The sequence below is a fragment of the Magnolia sinica genome, chromosome 16 (assembly GCF_029962835.1).
Source record: "Magnolia sinica isolate HGM2019 chromosome 16, MsV1, whole genome shotgun sequence".
NCBI classification, from domain to species: Eukaryota; Viridiplantae; Streptophyta; class Magnoliopsida; order Magnoliales; family Magnoliaceae; genus Magnolia; species Magnolia sinica.
In genome coordinates this window covers 1221122-1239652 of record NC_080588.1, presented here as the reverse complement: position 1 = coordinate 1239652, position 18531 = coordinate 1221122, and the positions used below count along the sequence as shown (strand labels likewise).

The window sequence follows — 18531 nt, the reverse complement described above, 5'->3', positions numbered from 1 at the left end:
AAACTTACCATGAGGTGAGCTGTGTGGGCCCCACCGTGATGTACGTCCAACACACACACACACATATGGAAATGGTACTACGAGGTCAAACTCATGAAACTTACCATGAGGTGAGCTGTGTGGGCCCCACCGTGATGTACGTCCAACATCTACCTCATCAGTCAGATGCACCATTAGTCTCATTAGTCTCACTTTCATCCCAATTGAAAGTGTTCATGAACCAGTATACTGGGCTTTTCTCTATTATTGGACTATAGGGCCGTTTTGATCAGAGTAAATGACATTTCAGGTGTGTTTGGATGGGAGTAAATGGAGGTAAATGGAATTTGAAATGTGTTTGGATGAGAGTAAATGCGTGAGAATGGAATGGAAGTAAATAGGCCTGTAAGTGAAATCCTCTCCGAACAAGAAGATTTGGAAGTCAATAGGGATGAAATGTCTTTTTAGCTACCTTGGAGAGTTGCAGAGTAAACAAAGATGCCGCTATGCACATATCCACCGTATAAGTGGCATGTTGATGATACTTCAAAACAATTCAATTATTGGCTACATCATTAAAATCACACCAAAAGAATGGTCCAAACCATCCAAAGGTGGCCATCTAAATGGATGGTTAAATTATTTTGACAAGTTGCTTATTTGTAATCTTTACACTTGTGGCCCACCTGATGCTTGATATTTTCTCAATTTTGACAAGACTGTATATTTCAATGGGCTTTTCTATTAAATATTACATACGATGCTAATTAGGGATATTAAAGCTGATTTGAGATATCATATATATATATATATATATTGAAATTTTTTAATGCATTTCAACGCCTCCCATATGCTCCATCTAAACAAAATATTTAGATTTCAAATAAGATGCGGATTTCATCATACCCCACAATAATCTGTCTAGATAAGGGCCATGTGGGGCTCACTGAGATGTATGGGTTTTATCCGCTCCATCATCTAATTTTCCAGATCATTTTATTATATAATTCAAAAAATGAGGCAGATTCGAGGCTCAAGTCGACGAAACAACAAGCCAGCACCGATTAAAACCTTCCTAGTGGCCGCTGTGATGTTTATCCATCCAACCTGTTCATAAGGTGATATAGGCCTTGAGTGAAGGGAAAACACAAATATCAGCTTGATCCATGTGTGAAGGGAAAACACAAATATCAACTTGATCCAAAACTTCTATGGCTCCCCAAAAGTTTTTATTAGTGGCCCTTCAATCCCCACCGTGTGGTCCACTTTAGGCTTGAATTTACCTCATTTTTGGGTTTATACTAAAAAATAATCCGGCAAGATAGATGAATGGAGTTAAAACCCATACATCGAGGTGGACCCCTTATCTTCTATTGAAGTAGGATGCAATCCTCTTCCTTTCAAATTCAATTCATTTACTCACCATCCAAACACAACCAAGCCATTTACTCCCAATTCCATTTCTCATTTACCACCGTTTACAAGCTCCCAGTCGAACCCATACATTAGGAATTATTTGATCTCAAAAGATTCTGCAGCTTGTACCAGTGATCTGCACCGTTGATCTGATGTGATTGGGCATGGATGGACCATGCTCAAAATATCATTGATAATAGAATTGCACCCTTTCTATATCTGGGCCACAAATGGACAACTAAACAGATTTGCTGCATGGGCTCTTCCAGTCGAGGAGTATTGGGTCATGATCCATCTTTGGGAGGTTGCATCAGGCCAATGGTGTGGATCACTTAATCATGGGCCCCACTAGTACAAATCGGGAAAAAAAAAAAATCAGTCTTGCGTGTACGGCTATAATAACTCCAAGTTGGATAGCCTTAAAATCCTCAGTATGGCCATGTTCCAATTGATCCAGACCGTTGGTCTGTTGGGTCACACCAAAAATACATCATGCTCCAAAATCTCCTGGTTATAGGATCCTAGCCACTAATCTTGGGCCTTGGCCTTCTCAGTAGAACATGTACCATTGCTACACTTATTGTTTATTTTCCGGACAGGAATTGAATATTTCGAATTCTCCTATCAAAGAGATTTTTGAGGCATGTCCATCCACCGTGGGCCCCACTTGTAACGAAGTAAAACCACCCACCTGCCCCTGTGTGACATCTAAGCCGTGGATCAGGCTGGCAGTGGGCCACACCACGCAGATTTGGTAGTGGCAATTTTCAGGCATGGAAATGTTCCCATGTTCTGGGCCCGCACCTGTCTGGCTGCACAATTTTGAATTTCTATCATTTGGGCCTTGGTCGATGAATAGGTGGCCCACCCATCAATCGGTCGAATGTGGACGGTTGACACTTGTTTTAAAACCATCCATTGCTTTCCGGCAGTATGGCCTGCCTGATGAATTAACCCAGTCTTATTTTGGAGCCCACCCATCTACACTTCTGGGCCCACCTGATGTATGAATCGAATGTCCGCCGTTCAGGTCCAAAAGAATGGGGCACGCGCACGCACACACATACACATTAAAATACTAATTTCATGTAATTAATATAATGATAGATGATGTCCAAACAGTACCCAAATTAGGCATTCTTATTAGTTTCAAGCTCCTATCTTAAGTGGGCCATCTTATAAAGGTGGGCCTAGTGTCCCATAACGATGCGTGGGAAGTGTCCCGTCTCGAACGCCTTGAACTGCTCTTCCCCTTCCAAAGTCTTGCGGCCTTGGACCAGTGTGCTTGGCTCATCGTCTGCGCCGAGGTTCTTGTCGCATCTGTTCTTCTCGGTGCAAGGTCTCGGGTGGACCACATGTTCCTTACACAATGATTTATCTTCGGCGCAGAGGCGGTCCCTGTTTCGGACAATCTCCCTATAGTTGATGGTTCTATCTTCACCGGGCCCACCGGTAGCGTTCGCTTCCATGAAGAACATGCACACGAAAAGTCCAGCGATGCAGGCTAAACGTACGTGATTTATAGCCATTGGATCGACGTGGGCCTCGTGATTATGCTACAGATTGATTATGGAGTCGTGTATGTGTGGATGGGATTTATATGGAGTTTTGGGCCTTGTTGTTTGATTAGTATTGTGAGGTGGGCCTTAATTTGTGGGACATAAGCCCATACAAGGTCTTTGTTGGTTAGGTTAGTTAGGGACGCAGTTTGTGTCCTACCCAGCCTGTCTCCAGCTGGGAATGGGCAGGAGCTTTAAGTGGCCACCGTGATGTATGGGTCTTATCCACACCGTCCATCCATTTTTTTGTATTATTTTATGGTATATGCCCAAAAATGAGGCAGATCTAACGCTCAAGTGGACTACACAATGGGGATTAAACTCTTACCGTTGAAAAATTCTTGGGGGCCCCAGAAGTTTTGGATGGAGCTGATATTTGTGTTTTCTCTTCATCCAGGTTTATGTAACTTTATTAATAGGTTGGATGGGAAATAAACATCACGGTGGGCCCTAGAAAAGTTTCAACGGTGAGAATCATTATCACCGCTCTTCCTGTGGTGTGGTCCATTTGAGAATTGGATCTGCCTCATTTTTAGGATTTTACCCTAAAATGATACGAAAAAATGGATGGACGGTGTGGATAATATCGATACATGACGTTGGCCACTCAAAGCTCCTGCCCGTTCCCAGCTGGAGACAGGCGGGGATAGGACACAATCCGCGTCCGTTGGTTAGGGGCGAAGATGATACGGTACGGCTGGAAGCACTGGAGTATGCTACACCCATCTCTCGAAAATACACTTTCGTGAGTTGATACATCGATCGGTCCGTCCATCTAGTGGACCTTATCATAGATGGCCTTTTAAAAAAAAAAAAAAAAAAAAAATTTTAATCTCCTTTTTCTAAAATCAGACCCATTAGATAATCCTATTCATTGGTTTTCTTCAATTTCAAATATTTGACCGTTAACTATTTTGATTTTGTACTATCGGTTTGAGGGCCATCAATCATCCAATCCATGTGTGTTTTGAACCATTTGTTATCTACGGTAGGGACAAGTAGATGGACGGTTACGAAGATATATTACCCATCAATGTGAAGTTATGGTAGTACCATACCCTGTCATCTCTGCTCGTTCTAAATATAGGTCTGTCTGAGGGACGCGCCTTCGGTGGATCGCTGTGGGACCCATCGTGATGTATGTGCTTTACATCCACACCGTCCACACCCGTTTTAACAGTTCATTTTAGGGCATAATCCCGAAAATAAAGCAGATCCAAATCTCAGGTGGACCACACCACAGGTAACATTGCTGATTGAATACCCACCATTAAAAACTTCTTGGGGACTAACCTGAATGTTTATTTGCCATCCATACTGTTGATAAGATAAAAAAGACCTCCATGAGGGCCACAATAAGTTTGTAACGGTGAATCAGCACTGTTTCCTATTGTGTGGTCCACCTGAGATTTGGATATGCTTTATTTTTGGGATAATGCCCTAAAATGAGCTGCCAAAATGGATGGACGGCGTGGATGTAAATCACATAAATCACGGTGGACCCCACAGTCAGGGATCCACTGAAGCCGCGTCCCTGTCAGAGTGAAGCGGATTCCCTGGTGGCATGCACTGTAGGGTCCACCACCATGTATGTGTTTTATCCACACCGTCCATCCGTTTTTCCAGCTTATTTTAGGGCATGAGCCCAAACATGAGGTAGATCTAAAGCTAGAGGTTACGCGTTCATTGATCTGGACCCTCCAAATTGAATGGCTGAGATGCGATGACTACAGATGGATAAGTAAAACGGAGACTGGCTAATGCTAGAGGTTCCGCATGTGTAAAGGACAATCAAAGGTGGGTCCCACGTAATGGACTGACGTTATTAATTATAGGACAGTTTTTACTGTAATCAATATGAACCATCCATTTTCCAATTGATTACAGGATTGTTAGGATATCACATTTTTGGAGATGGACGGGCAATCAAAGGTGGGCCCGACTACCTTTCCTACTGTAATCACCATGAATCATCTTTTCCCTGACCATTGATTGGATGGCTAGGATCATCCTATCGAAGTGACTTTTGTGAGCAATCAAAAGTGGGACCCATGCATTGGAAGGGCCATCTCAACGTGGGATCTTTTTCTAGCATAAATCAATCTGGATCATCAATTTCCCTGGTCATTGATTAGATGACTACAAACATCCTAGCTAGAGACGGATGGTCCTGTCAGGGTCTCCACGGGGCCCACCGTGATGTATATTTTTCATCCACTCCGTCCATCCATTTTTCTCAGATCATTTATGGCATGAGCTCAAAAAGTAACCAGATTGATGGCTCAGGTGGGCCACACCACAGGAAGCAGCAGGGATTGAAAGCCCACCTTTGAATACTTCTTGGGGACCACAGAAGTTTAGGATCAAGCTGATATTTATTTTTTTCCTTCATACAAAAGCTCTATGTGACCTTATAAACAGGTTCGATGGCAAATAAACATCACGGTGGGGCCAGGAAGTTTTCAACAGTATGAATTCAATCCTAGTGGTGTGATCCACTTGAGTCTTAGATCTGCCTCCCTTTTGAACTCATGCCCTAAAATGATCTGCGAAAATAGATGAACGGCGTGGATAAAACATATACGTGACCATCGGTCTCTAGCTAGGTCCTGGTGGGGGTAGTACCCAATCCACGCCGTCCAAACAGTGTGAATTGGGGTATGATAGAGGTTTTAAGACTTGAACGAGTCCATATGACTCGTTTGAGTCAACTCGGACTCGGTGGGAACCGATCCGATTCGACAGCTTAAATTAAAAATTAAAACCCAATATCATTTGACCCATGTAATGGATGGTTTGGATCTAGTCCATCTACACCACATTCATCAATGACATGTCGAAATGGTACCGACGATCAATCCGGTCCCAAAATTCCAAAAATAAATAGTACGGGTTTATTAACGGTGGAGAATGAATCATCCCTCTATCATATTTAGTACATGCTCATGCGACCGTACTTGTATATAGTATGGTATACGTATAAAATACACTACAATACAATAATCTTCATACAAACTGGGCTAAGCTGGTGGCCATGATATGATCAGCCACGATTTTATTCATCTTTTCTGTCCCATGGAAGGAATCCCAAAATACGTATTTGCTCGCATCTGTACAGGTGAACGGGTTCCACTTATCACACAAGTAGCCCATCTCGAACATCCCTGTCGCGCAGCATCCGACCGCTGCATTCTCGAATCCTGGCCGTTGACATTTCAATCATGGTTACTCAAAATGGAAGATTTCTACTGATTATTATTTTGGTACAGAGAAATGAGATGTAATTTACAGTGAGGTTTCATCACTCGGTGAGTCGACTCGTTCGGTTCTGAATCGAGTCGTGACTCGTAGAACTGAGTCACCCCCACAGTTTCAATTCTTACTTTGAGTAGAGCTGGACGATTCGATTCGGCAGACTTGACTCATCCGACTTGTTTAGACCCAACTCGATCTGAACCGAGTAGACTTTGTCCAATCCAAACTCAAAGCAATATATATTTCCAATAAGAAGAAAATCGTTTAAAAAATCAACAGAAAGTTCTATTATAAGAGTCGTTTTTTGTCATTTGGGAACGTTATCAGCATCTATCATTGAGCAACAGAACGGGAAGATCGTTGATCAATTAATGTTATAGGTCTGCTGACGCGTACCTGTTGATTTTAGAGACCTAGGCCCACGATGGAATGGTGCATCTGACTGATGGGTTAGATGTTCGAAACGCATCACGGTGGGGCCCACATAGCTCGACCTCATGGGATGGACTCGTGAGGCCACGCGCATAGTACCTCTCTCACACACACACACACACACACACACACACACACACTATATATATATATATATATATATATATATATATATATAGTATGTGATTTCAGCCTGTGGTTACCTGTTGCACCTGACCTGACTCGGTGCCGACTCGACCTGACTTGGTACCTGTGACCGGGTCGGACTTGGTCCAGATTAGTCTAGGCTAGACCCGGGTCAGGGATGATAGACTTGGGTGGGCCCCACCATTACAAAATGTGAGGCTGTGACTATGGTTGGATCTTTCATCATCCTGGGGAAATTCTTATTAAATGGATGATTTAATAAACCCCAGTCAGGCAGCCTCCTTCGTTTTGTGATGTGGGCCATCACTAAATTCTTGGTGGGGCCCACCCACCATGATCAGATAATTACTCTAGTTTGTTTCGACTTTCCAGAATGAAAGATCCAGCCTCTGTCCAAATACTCATATTTTGTGATGTGGTGGGCCCCATCCACACTAAGATCATTACTCCCCCTTTATTTTCCTTAATCTATTTTGATGGTGGCGGTAGCTTATATGCCAATACAAACTTGAAGAATCTAACTTCTTAAAAAAGAAAGAAAAAAAGAAGAAGAAGTCATTTTTCATTTAATAAACGGGTTGCTGGAGTGGGCCACACCCCCCATAAACGGCATAGCTCCACCTTGGTGGGCCCACACCATTTACTCTTTTCTTTTTTAGTTTGTTTTGACGGTGGCAGTTAGCTCATGTCGAAAACGCCTTTTTTTTTTTTTCAAAAAAGTCATTTTTCATTTAATTAACGGTGTCCACCACCCGATTTTATAAATCCTTTATAAATGCATTGCAAATGGATAGTAATTATTTCATTCTCTAATTAGGGTTGATTTGATGCCTAACGCTAAAATTGAAGGTGCTGTTAAATATATGTGTAGCCCACGGTGATGTATGTGGGCCCCATCCTGGAACGGGCAGATTCTATAGCTTAATGGGCGGTTTTGGGCCGAAAATTGAAGGCCTAGTTACCAAAGATACGGGCCCATGATGAGTTTTCAGCAGGTTAAAATCTGGCCATCCAAAGCCCGGGCCAACAAAGTATGGATGTCCTAACCTATTCCCACGGCTACTTTTGTGCCACGTGGCACTTTTGTAGGCAAAGAAACCTGGAAGAAACGGAATAGACTCCTATGTTAGTTTTGTACTGTTTTAAAATGGTGGTAATTCATCCTCTTCAAATGTGGTGTCGATGTACAGCTATCCAGAACGTCCAAATTGTGGATGGGGCATCACTGGTCAAGAAAATCTAACCATCCAATTAATTGGCTATCAATCGGACGGTTAAACATTAATAGTGACCGGTCCAAAATCGGTGGAAAAATCAGATGGCTGGTAGTATCTTGTCAGTGCAGGTTTTCCGTTGTCGTCCATCCACGGCTGGGTCAGAAATTTGAACAGTCTCGATTGCCCTAAAACCATGTCATGTGCATATTTGAAGGGTCGCCACCATTTTTTTATATGGTGCAGGACAAACAGAGCAGTCTAACAAAAGAATAAACCAATGGGACGCGACCACCTTTATGTACGTGTTGTATATCCACGCCGTCCATCCGTTTTTTTCAGTTTATTTTAACCATTGGCCCAAAAAAATTCCGATCCAAATCTCAGGTGGACCATACTAATTGAACGGCCACCATTAAAAGCTTCTTGTGGGCCACAAAAGTTCTGGATCAAGCTGATATTTGCAATTTCCTTTCATCCATGTCTGTGTGACCTAATCCAGAGATTGGATGTCAAATAAACATTACGATGGGCCCTAGGAAGTTTTCAACGGTGGATGCCACTCTTTCCTGTGATGTGGTCGCTTTGAGATTTGGGTCTGCTTCAATTTTTCGTCTCGTGTCCTAAAATGAGCTGGAAAACCAGATGGACGGTGTGGATGTACACCACATACATAAATAAAGGTGGTCGCCACGTTCACGGCTTCACCGAAGTCGGTATTTCTCTTTCCCCTGCCTCACGGAATCCGCGTTCAAAAGCGCGGACAAAAGTCCTAATGGCATGACACGTGGGAACGAGACACACATGTGAAGCAGCTGATGGAATATAATATCCCATAAAATAAGATAACTGATCAACGGTTCCAATTTAGTGCTCAGATGTGGTCCACATGATAATCATATTTACCTGAACTTAGATGCATGGAGTCTGTAAAATGGAGATTGACAGACAAGCTGATCCGATCTCGTACAAATACGATTTTTTTACACGTGTGAGGCAGTGCAGTCGAGTGTGATGTGTCCACCAAAACATGAGCATCGCTAGTTCTACACGCGTGTACATATGAATACGTGTGGGAGATCTGACCTTTCCATCAGCTGTGATAGATTGTCTAGATGTTCAGACCAAAAAATCAGGCTAATCACAGATTGGGTGCGGTATATCATAAAAAATAAATCGACGGTTCCAAATACTTATCAGTTTACTTCGTGTATTGCGGCCCACCTGAGGAGTGAAACTGATTAATTTCTGAGGCAGCATATCTATGAATTATTTCCAACCAGATGGAAAGCTCAGGTGTCTCTCACGTGTATCATGTGGCACGCATTCCTGCGTGTAGATGGGCAGTGCTCTAGATGAGATGCCGAGCATAGAGAAAAATCTTGTTCTCGGAAATTTCTCGGGAGATTTGGATATTATCGAAAAAGAAAAAAAAAACATTTTGAAATATAGCGATAATAGTTTAGATATTATCGCGATATTTTCAACGTCTCGGGTAACTTTGTGAAAATGACCACCGGTTACGGTCAAGTCTTCCTGAGACGGAAGCGGATTGGCTAGTGTACTGTGTACCTCACACCGGCTATATAACTGCTGTACTGACGTCAGCATGTTATGTGGGTCTGATCATGAGGCACGTGTTATATCCAAACCGTCCATCCATTTTGCGAGCTCGCCTTAAGGCTCGAGACGAAAAATAAGAGAGATCGAACTATCAAGTGGACCACACTGCAAAAACCAGTGGGGAATTGAATATCTACCGTTGAAACCCTTTTTGGGGTCACGGAAGTTTTGGATCGATATGAAAATTATTTTCTCTCTTCATTCAGATATTTTTGACCTTATGAAAAGATTGGATGTAAAATAAACGTTATGATGGGCCCTAAAAATTGTTTAACGGTGAAGATCATTATCTCCGCTGCTATTCATGGTGTGGTCCAGATGATCGTTGGATAAGATTCATTTTTTGAGTAATTTTCTAAAATGATCTCTAAAAATAGATTAACGGTGTAGATATAATAAATACATCACTGTAGAGCCCATGTAACTTTAATATCTTTTGAACGGTTCGTACAACTCGAAGCTCGAGGATCGTCAGTGGTCGTCTTTGCACGACACGTACCTACAGTAGCTCAGCTATATAGCTAAGCTATATAGCTGGTGTGAGGTACACCAGCCAATCCGCTTCCGCCTGAGACGTGGCAGCGTTAAAAGAAAAAATCTGATGGTTCTTGGAATGCAGGTTCTTGTTATCTGTGAACTGACAAGACCTGATAAAAGAAGTGAAGGGAACGCAGTCGAAAGCTTGAACCTGCGGACTATGGATATATAGGAAGCGGATTGGCTGATGTACCGCACACCATGGCTGGTGTGTTGACGTCACCAAGTTTTGTGGGTCCCATTACGAGGTATGTCTTATATCCCAACCGTCCTTTTATTTGGAGATCTCGTCCTAAGGTTTGAACTGAAAAATAAGAAAGATCCATAGATCAAGTGGACCACACTGCAAAAAGCTGTGGAGGATTGAATGTTTACCATTGAAACCATTTTGGTGCTCACAGAAGTTTTGGATCAATATAATATTTGTTTTTCCTCTTCGTCCACGACTGTGTGATCTTATGAACAGATTGGATAGAAAATAAAAGCTACGAGGGCCCTACGAATGTTTTAACGGTGAGAATCATTGTCCCACAGCTATTTCTGGCGTGGTCCACTTAAACTTTGGATATGAATCTTTTTTTTGAATCATGCTCTATAATGATATCACAGACTGGATGAACGGTGTAGATATAATAAATACATCATTTTGCGGGCCATGTAACTTTGGTCTAATTTGAAACGTAAACAACTCGGAGCTCGACGAACTGCAACGCTCGTCTTCGCACGACACGTACTACACCAGCCAATCCGCTTCCGGATTTATAACAGACTGAAAAAGCTGACTCCCTTGGGCCTTGGGGATTACCCTACGTTTGTCCGTACCATCATTGTGTTACACGTGTCACTCACTACAACTCATCCGTACAATCCAAAAGCTGGGTCCCACCTTGGATTGAGAATTGAGCATATATCTAAGATAAACAGTAATCAAGCAATATCCTGATCACCTAATTAAATGAAATAAAAGAAGTAAAATAATGAACCGTCCGAATTCGAAGAGAAAAATTGTACGGTTAGTATTATCTACGGTTGGGTCCGCAATTTTGACATCTAGATTTCCGCACAACCATGACATGTGTATTGACGAAGAGTCCTTTTCTTTCTCTAAAATGGTGAAAAACTAGCATCGGACTATCGGAGACTGGATAACTAGGGAGGCGACAGTTATACCTTATAAAATGATGCGCCGCTTCACGGGAGATAAGATTGGACACATCATTCGCGGTACACGTGCGAAATAAGTAATCGTATGAAGAATCCACTCCATTCATCGCTTTGGTAATATAAAATTTTCAATTTTATTATTTGTCTGGTTCATTTCATATGTGGAAGAAAAATTTAGACAGAGAGTCATTTTCTTTTTGACCGTTGAATTTTATCATGATAGGCAAACAGCTAACCCAAATTAATCCATTAAATTCGTGGGCCCTAAGATGGATGGATCACCAACAAAAATTAATCTCCAATCAAAATCTCTACACGGAAGATTCGAGGACATTTAATAGGCGGCTGAAATGAAAAGTCATTCACATGTGGATTTGAGTAGCGGGTTTGGCTATAATGAAGTGGCGTCACTAAGTTACGTGGACCCTACATATACATATGTATGTATTGTATCCGCACCATTCATTCATTTGGAGAGATCATTTTAGGGCATGAGCCAAAAAATGAGCCAGATTCAAAGCTTATGTGGACCCTACCAAAGAAATAGTGGGCCCACCGTGAAAACACAAATATTAGATTGATCGAAAACCTCCGTAGCCCCCCAAGAAATATTTAATGGCAGGGGTTTAATCCCCACTTATTTTTTCTGGTGGGGTCCACTTGACCTTTGGATCTGTTTCATTCTTTGGCTGTAGCCTTGAAAAGATTCCTCCGAATGGATGAACGGTGTAGATGTAACACATTACATCATGGTGGGACCCACAGAACTTGGTGAGAGATTCGCCACTGACGATGCGAGTAGATAATGAGCATCCGTAGGTGGTGGGTCGCGCAATTTTAACTGTTTATTATGAGTAAATACACGCCACGTGTATAATTTCTAAGAGGTTGATTTTTCAGCCGTCAGACTGCCAGAGTATCGTAATACTTCCCTTCTTTATTGCATTCGGTGTTAGTACGATGCATGGATGCATTGAATAAAATCTGCCGTACTCTGTATTACCAAAAGTTGAACGAAAGGTGGTTTCTATCAAAAAGTTGGATGTGACAATGGAGTTATGGTAACTAAAGCGCACCGATAGAAAAGTGTACTTGGCTTCTTACCTGTCTAGTGGAAATGAATGCAAGAGAAATGGAAACCACGCAATCGGGTGCACCTTACGTCGGTGGCTCGACCCTAATGGCACGCTCAGGTGTACTAGAGAATATCAGATTAGTTCCGCTGGACTACTCCAAATTGTAGTCTGCAGCGTTATTGGTCCCGAATATTCACTAGGTGGGACCCATCAGTCATTGCCGACTTGCAAAAAATGCAACCATTAGAAGGTCCCAACCGTCAGATTAATGAACTTTTACGTGTTCATGTGGACCGCTGATCTCTTTAGTTTCAACCGTCTATTTAGTGGCCTATTTTGTGGGGACGGTTGAACCATCCAATAGCAACATCTGTATTTGACTCGGATTGGTAGTGATCCCTGGTGCTAGAAAAGTTCTCTGGCCCCACCATGATGTATGTTTTTTATCCACGCCGTCCATGCTTTTTTCCGGTTCATTTCGGGGCATGAACAAAAAATGAGGTAGATTTAGATCTCAGGTGGACCCACATCACAAGAAACATTGGTGATTCAATCAATACTGTTTCCTGTGGTGTGGTCCACCAGAGATTTAAATCTTCCTCATTTTTGAGTTCAAATCCTAACAAAAGATTGAAAAATGGATGGACGGCATGGATAAAACAGAAAAATCATGGTGAAGTCCATAGAGCTTTTCAAGCAACGACCAGTACCGTCGTGCGTACATTTTCCGGTGGTCCTGTGGATTACCTACTTTTGCTCTAAACAAAAATAAAAACATAAAAGCCCATGCGTATTTGCGTATACACGCAACCATTATCTGCAAATAGAGCAAACATCTGATAGATCCGAGCCATCCATCAGGTGGGCCACTGTCTACTTCTTTGAAACAAACGGTCAATATCCCTGACTTTCATGTGGACCACCTGAAAGGAATCAATCTCGAATGTATCACACGTGTGCCATATGAGCGCGTGTGGACTTAAAAACTGACTTTGAACGTACCGTACAAGTATGGCATCTGAACGAGTTCCAGCAGTGTATCATAAATGTCTGAATACACCAATCGAATTCCCAAGAGCTCTTGATTCAGCCTAGCCACCAACGCCTGTAATTTCCCATTGAAATCTCTGGCCACCACATTATAATCTTCCCTGCAATCACTACCGTGCATGAAATTCATGGTCCTCTCCAATGGCAAGCACCCCATTGGTGGGATCCCACCCAATGATATCTTTCGACCGCCCAGATCATAGATCGCCTTCACGAACGACTCTGCGATCCCCACCAAGAAGTCCTGGTAGCCGTTGATCGTGAATTGTGATCGACGGCCAGGAACAGTGTAGTAATTTTCTAGGAAATCATTGGTTCCTACACTAATCAGATAGAGAGCCTCAGTCAATATATAAGTGGCCTCTTGATCTCCAACATAGCTTCTCAACTTCGTTTGGTATTCCTTGAAATGCACCAATTCCTGCCAGAGAGGTATCACATTCTGCACAAATTGGATTTTGAAGTTAGTTTGGAACCCGTTTGGATACAAGATTGGATTGAATCGTGATTTTTCCAATTCATGTTTCAATAGTAATAGTAATTGCGATTCGATTCTACTGACATTCCATGCAAATCCAAGCTGGCGATTAGTTTATCTGAGTGCATTTGGATTTCGTATTTAAATTCAATTGCAATTGATTCAAATTCAAAATAATAGTAATCGCAATCTGGATTGCCCCGCGTTTGGTTGATTTATCACGATTTGAGCATCCAAACGCATCTCTACATTAACGAATTTCGATTTCGTGACTCACCAGGACATTAGATGTAGCATTGTCGTAGCCGGTCCCCGCCGATGCGAAGCACACGCCGTCGACGAAGTCCTTGATACTGTAAGTAGGATCCAGGTAGGCCGGCACCGCCGGCTTGATTCCGAACGCCTCCGATATGAAATCGGGGGCGATCCGACCGTTGGAAAACCTCCCGGTGGGACGCGCGTCCCAAAAATCGCGCCCATATGGCTCGAAATTGCTCTTGAGGATGGTCGTGATATGGTTGTTGTTGCCGGCATCGACCGATGAATCGCCGAAGACGATGACCGCCGGGACCTTGGTGGGAGGCCCGTCACGAATCCCGATGCAGGAAAGTGGGATTTGGAGGAAAAGGAGGAATAGGAAGGTGTTGGAATGTGCCATGACGTCGAGAGAAATGTTGGTTTGTGTTGTGCTGGGAAGCGGTTCAATAAATAGGAGTGGAGAGATGGAAGGTGGGGGAAGATAAATGAAGAATTCAGGGGGTTGATTGTCAATATCTGAGGGTTAGGAATGTTCATTGTAGTAACGACTAACAACTAACAGATACTCGCCCTTTATTATTTTTAAAAGTTTCCAATTTATCGCGAGTTTTTAAGCGGAGCTTTTATTATTTTTGAAAATTTTCAATTTATCGTGAGTTTTTAAGCGTTGGGACGGAGGGTTGAATGGGAAAATATCGTGATGTGTAGTGCTCTTAGTTGTATATCGGATCGGTTGATCTGAACCGTCCAATAAATTGAGAATATGTTTCATGGTCTACCATGCAAAAATCACATTGATCTGATGTTCCAATCCATCGTTGTTTTGGCCATTTTTTTCCTTTTCATTTGCCGTCCGATTGATGGATGGGACAACCGGACACGTGTTTGGTTCGTGGAATTGAATGGTATTAAATGGTATTAACATCAATATTGCACAATAGTTGCATCTCTGGAAATACAATAGTATTGTACCCATCAAAAATTTTGCAATGGTAAAACATCATATTAAGCAAGGTAACGTTCGGTGCACTGGAATTGTAATTAACGAATTAGCGGACCAAATTCACAACTGATGTTAGATGCCGTTCACTTGTACGCATATATAATCAGAATATCATGTATAAACGGTGCAGATGGATGGACAGCATGAATAAATACATGCATTAATGAGCCCACATGTATAGATGATTTCAAAATATACGAAAAATTCTGATGGGACAGAATGCAATTCCATCTAGAGGTGGGCATCGAGCCGAGTCGAGTCGAGGTGGGCCAAGCTTGGCTTGGCTTGTCCATGATGTACTCGAGTTCGAGCTAGAGCTCGAGCTTGGCCTCGAGCTCAACATTGAAGTTTTGGCTTGTTTACCAAAGCTGTCGAGTCGAGCTAGTGGTTCGAGTTAAGTCGAGTTTACCTCGACTTGAGCTCGAGCTTGTTGGGTGAGAGAGTAATGGATTTTGTTTCTGATTCTCCTCTATTGATGAAAAATTCAAAAATCTTAAGAGAATCAAAACAAAACCCGATGAAAAAACCAAACAAAGCTCCGAATCAGATGAGGAAACCTATAAGAATCGATCTGTTCTTAATCTTCTTCCACTAGCAGAAATCTAAGTAATAGAAAAGAAACAAAGCAGAACACAGATTAGAAATCCAAGTAAAGAGCTCTAGCCAATTAGATCATTGGATTTTCTTGAAGCTCTAACAAATCTGAGAAGAACCCATCTCGAATTTCTTGGGTTTCTCGCCTAAGAAGTAGATCTCAAGATATTGAAACCATACTATTGTGGAGCTGAAATGAAAACTGGTGGTGGTGGTCGGGGCGAGCGTGCGGCTGGCAGTGGGCAGAGAAAGAGAAGAAAGGAAAAGGGAAGGGGTGCATGCGGTTGAGTAGAGACTCTAGGATTTATTTTTTATTTTTTTATTTTTAAGTTTTAAGTTTAAACTTAAAACATACATTAATATAATATATATATATATATATATATATATATATATATATATAAATATAAATATATAAAATATAATATAATATTTAATATATTTATTAATTTAGCCGAGTCGAGCTCGAGTTCAAGCTTTGAGTCGAGTTGAGTTGAAATGCCCCCTGGTCGAACTTGGCTTGAACTCAACTCGAGCTTCAAATAATTAGCTTGACTCGGCTCGAATCGGCCATTCAAGCCGAGTCAATCTGAGCTGACTTGAGCCGATTCGAGCAAGCTTTTTGAGCTAGCTTGACTCATGAACAGCCCTAATTCCATCGCACACATAATCCCAACCTTTCCTAGCCTCTCCTAATGAGAATTACACGAGAATTACATAGGACAAATGCAATTCTATCATACTTAATCCCATCTAATACCTTGCGCCCGTTTGGATGGAAAGCAGTTCATAATGGCCCCTAATTTTGTGCAAATAATCTTAGCCGTCCACATTAAAGGCCATTAATCTAATGGTTAAGATTTATCGGATTGGAATGGTATTTACATGTAGCCTGTTGGACCTAATGAACAGTCTAGATCGATGGATTGGATTCTCTGATTGTCCCAATGCAGCTAGGATCAGCAGGGGAAGTTTTTCTTTTCTTTTCTTTTTTTAAATCCCTTCAAGGTTGATCTGTTGATGGGCCCACTTTGGTTTATGTGATGGCATAAGTGGGGCCGACTAACTATTAGTCTCTGATCTTTTGGTCAGATGATGTGAGGCTGTAGGTGGGCACTACTTGGTGTCATAAGTGGGGCTCACTTTTTCAGGATGTGGTGGCATAAGTGGGGCCCGCTTACTATCATTTTGGCACGGGAACGGGTTGGCTACTTCCTCTGCCACCAGCCATCGTACTCTGTGGGCCCCACCATGATGTATGTGTTTCCTACATTTTTAAAGATTATTTTAGCGCTTGATCCCGAAAATAAGAAGGGTATATATCCGAGGTGGATCACACAACAGGAAAACAATAGTGATTGGATATCCATCATTAAAATCCTCCTAACACTCACTGTACTGTTTATTTGAAATCCAATCTGTTGATTATGTCATAAAGACCCAAATGAAGGGAAAAAACAAATATCAACTTGACCGAAAACTTTTATGGCCCCCAAAAGGTTTTTAATGGTATACATTCATTCAATACTGTTTCTGTTATATGGTCCACTTGAGATTGGGATATGCCTAACTTTTGCTCTCGTACCATAAAATGATCTGGAAAATAGATGTACGGCATGGTGAAACACACACATCATGGTAGGGCCCACAGAGCACCGGCCACTAGCCATTGGCAGGTGATAGGGGGAGTAGCTAGTCCGTTTGCTCTTGGTACTGGGTGGATCTCATTTTGATGAATGTGATCTAGATTGATCCGGGGACGGGATATTTTCTTCAGCTCGAAATTGAGTCCGGGCCGAGTTCGAACAGGTCCCAGTTCAGCCCGACTCGATCTGAAACTCGACTCGACCTGGTCCGACTCGACTCGGCTCGACCCACCGTTTATATATATATATATATAGGGAAAAGGTACTATGCGCTCGACCTCAAGAGTTTGTCCCATGAGGTCGAGCTATGTGGCCCGATCGTGATGCGTTTCGAACATCTACCCCATCAGTCAGATGCACCATTCCATCATGGGCCTAGGTCTCAAAAATCAAGTCAATCTGTGACTTGTGTGGGTCACACCACATACAGAAGTGAGGAGGGGCCGTGCACCATTAAAACATTCATAATCAATTTTTGGGCCCACCAAGATGTGGTTTGCAAGCCCAAAAAATGATTATGAATGTTTTAATGGTGCATGGCCCCTCCCCACTTCTGTATGTGGTGGGCCCCACAAAGTGCTTTTATATGTTTTAACGGTGTCTTCACATGATTTTAGATGGTATGGCCCACTTGAGTTCTGTATACAGCTGATTTTTGGGATATCCCATAATTTAAATGGGACCCATCAAATGCACGGTGTTGATATTCGACACGTATCACGGTGGGGCGCACACAGCTCGCATAGAACCATTTCCACACACACACACACACACACACACTATATATATATATATATATATATATATATATATATATATATATATATATATATATGTATTACTAAATCCTTATCCTAACTATTTAAACTTGCCAAAGTCCTTCCCATGAATTTGCTGTAAGGTCTGAAACTGGCCCGAACTCGCCTGATTGCTAATCGGGCCGAGTTCGAGATGGATATGTTGGCCCGGTAACCGGGTCGGGCCGGGTTCGGCTGGTGATCGGGCCGGGTTGAGTTCGGGCTGGGTTTGACTAGTGACCAGGCCGGGTTGAGCCTAGTTCAACTCGGTTCGGCCCGATGTACACCCCTACGTTCAATCCC

The 18531-nt window shown here is 42.3% G+C and overlaps 1 protein-coding gene across 2 annotated transcripts; it reads right to left on the bottom strand.

Annotated features, from left to right (window-relative positions):
- Positions 1–5825: 5825 nt before the first annotated feature.
- On the bottom strand, positions 5826–14630 carry LOC131229109 (GDSL esterase/lipase At4g26790-like). Of its 2 annotated transcripts, none has more exons than XM_058224983.1 (3): positions 14208–14630; positions 13410–13894; positions 5826–6154 (listed from the first exon to the last, which is right to left on the bottom strand). In XM_058224983.1, exons 1-3 carry the CDS (start codon positions 14586–14588, stop codon positions 6091–6093), a joined length of 930 nt encoding a protein of 309 aa, XP_058080966.1. In that variant the 5' UTR covers positions 14589–14630; the 3' UTR covers positions 5826–6090. The 2 variants fall into 2 exon arrangements, with proteins under 2 accessions (XP_058080966.1, XP_058080965.1); XM_058224982.1 differs by having other exon boundaries at positions 13405–13894; positions 14208–14628.
- Between the last annotated feature and the right edge of the window lie 3901 nt (positions 14631–18531).

What these genes read in the sequence shown, in the direction of transcription:
- LOC131229109 (XM_058224982.1), bottom strand. Translation starts at nt 14,588, where the DNA reads ATGGCACATTCCAACACCTTCCTATTCCTCCTTTTCCTCCAAATCCCA. An exon ending in ATGCTACATCTAATGTCCTG is followed by an intron (nt 13,895 to 14,207) that starts GTGAGTCACGAA and finishes CAATTTGTGCAG; the next exon opens with AATGTGATACCTCTCTGGCA. An exon ending in TCAGATGCCATACTTGTACG is followed by an intron (nt 6,155 to 13,404) that starts GTACGTTCAAAG and finishes GTCAACGGCCAG; the next exon opens with GATTCGAGAATGCAGCGGTC.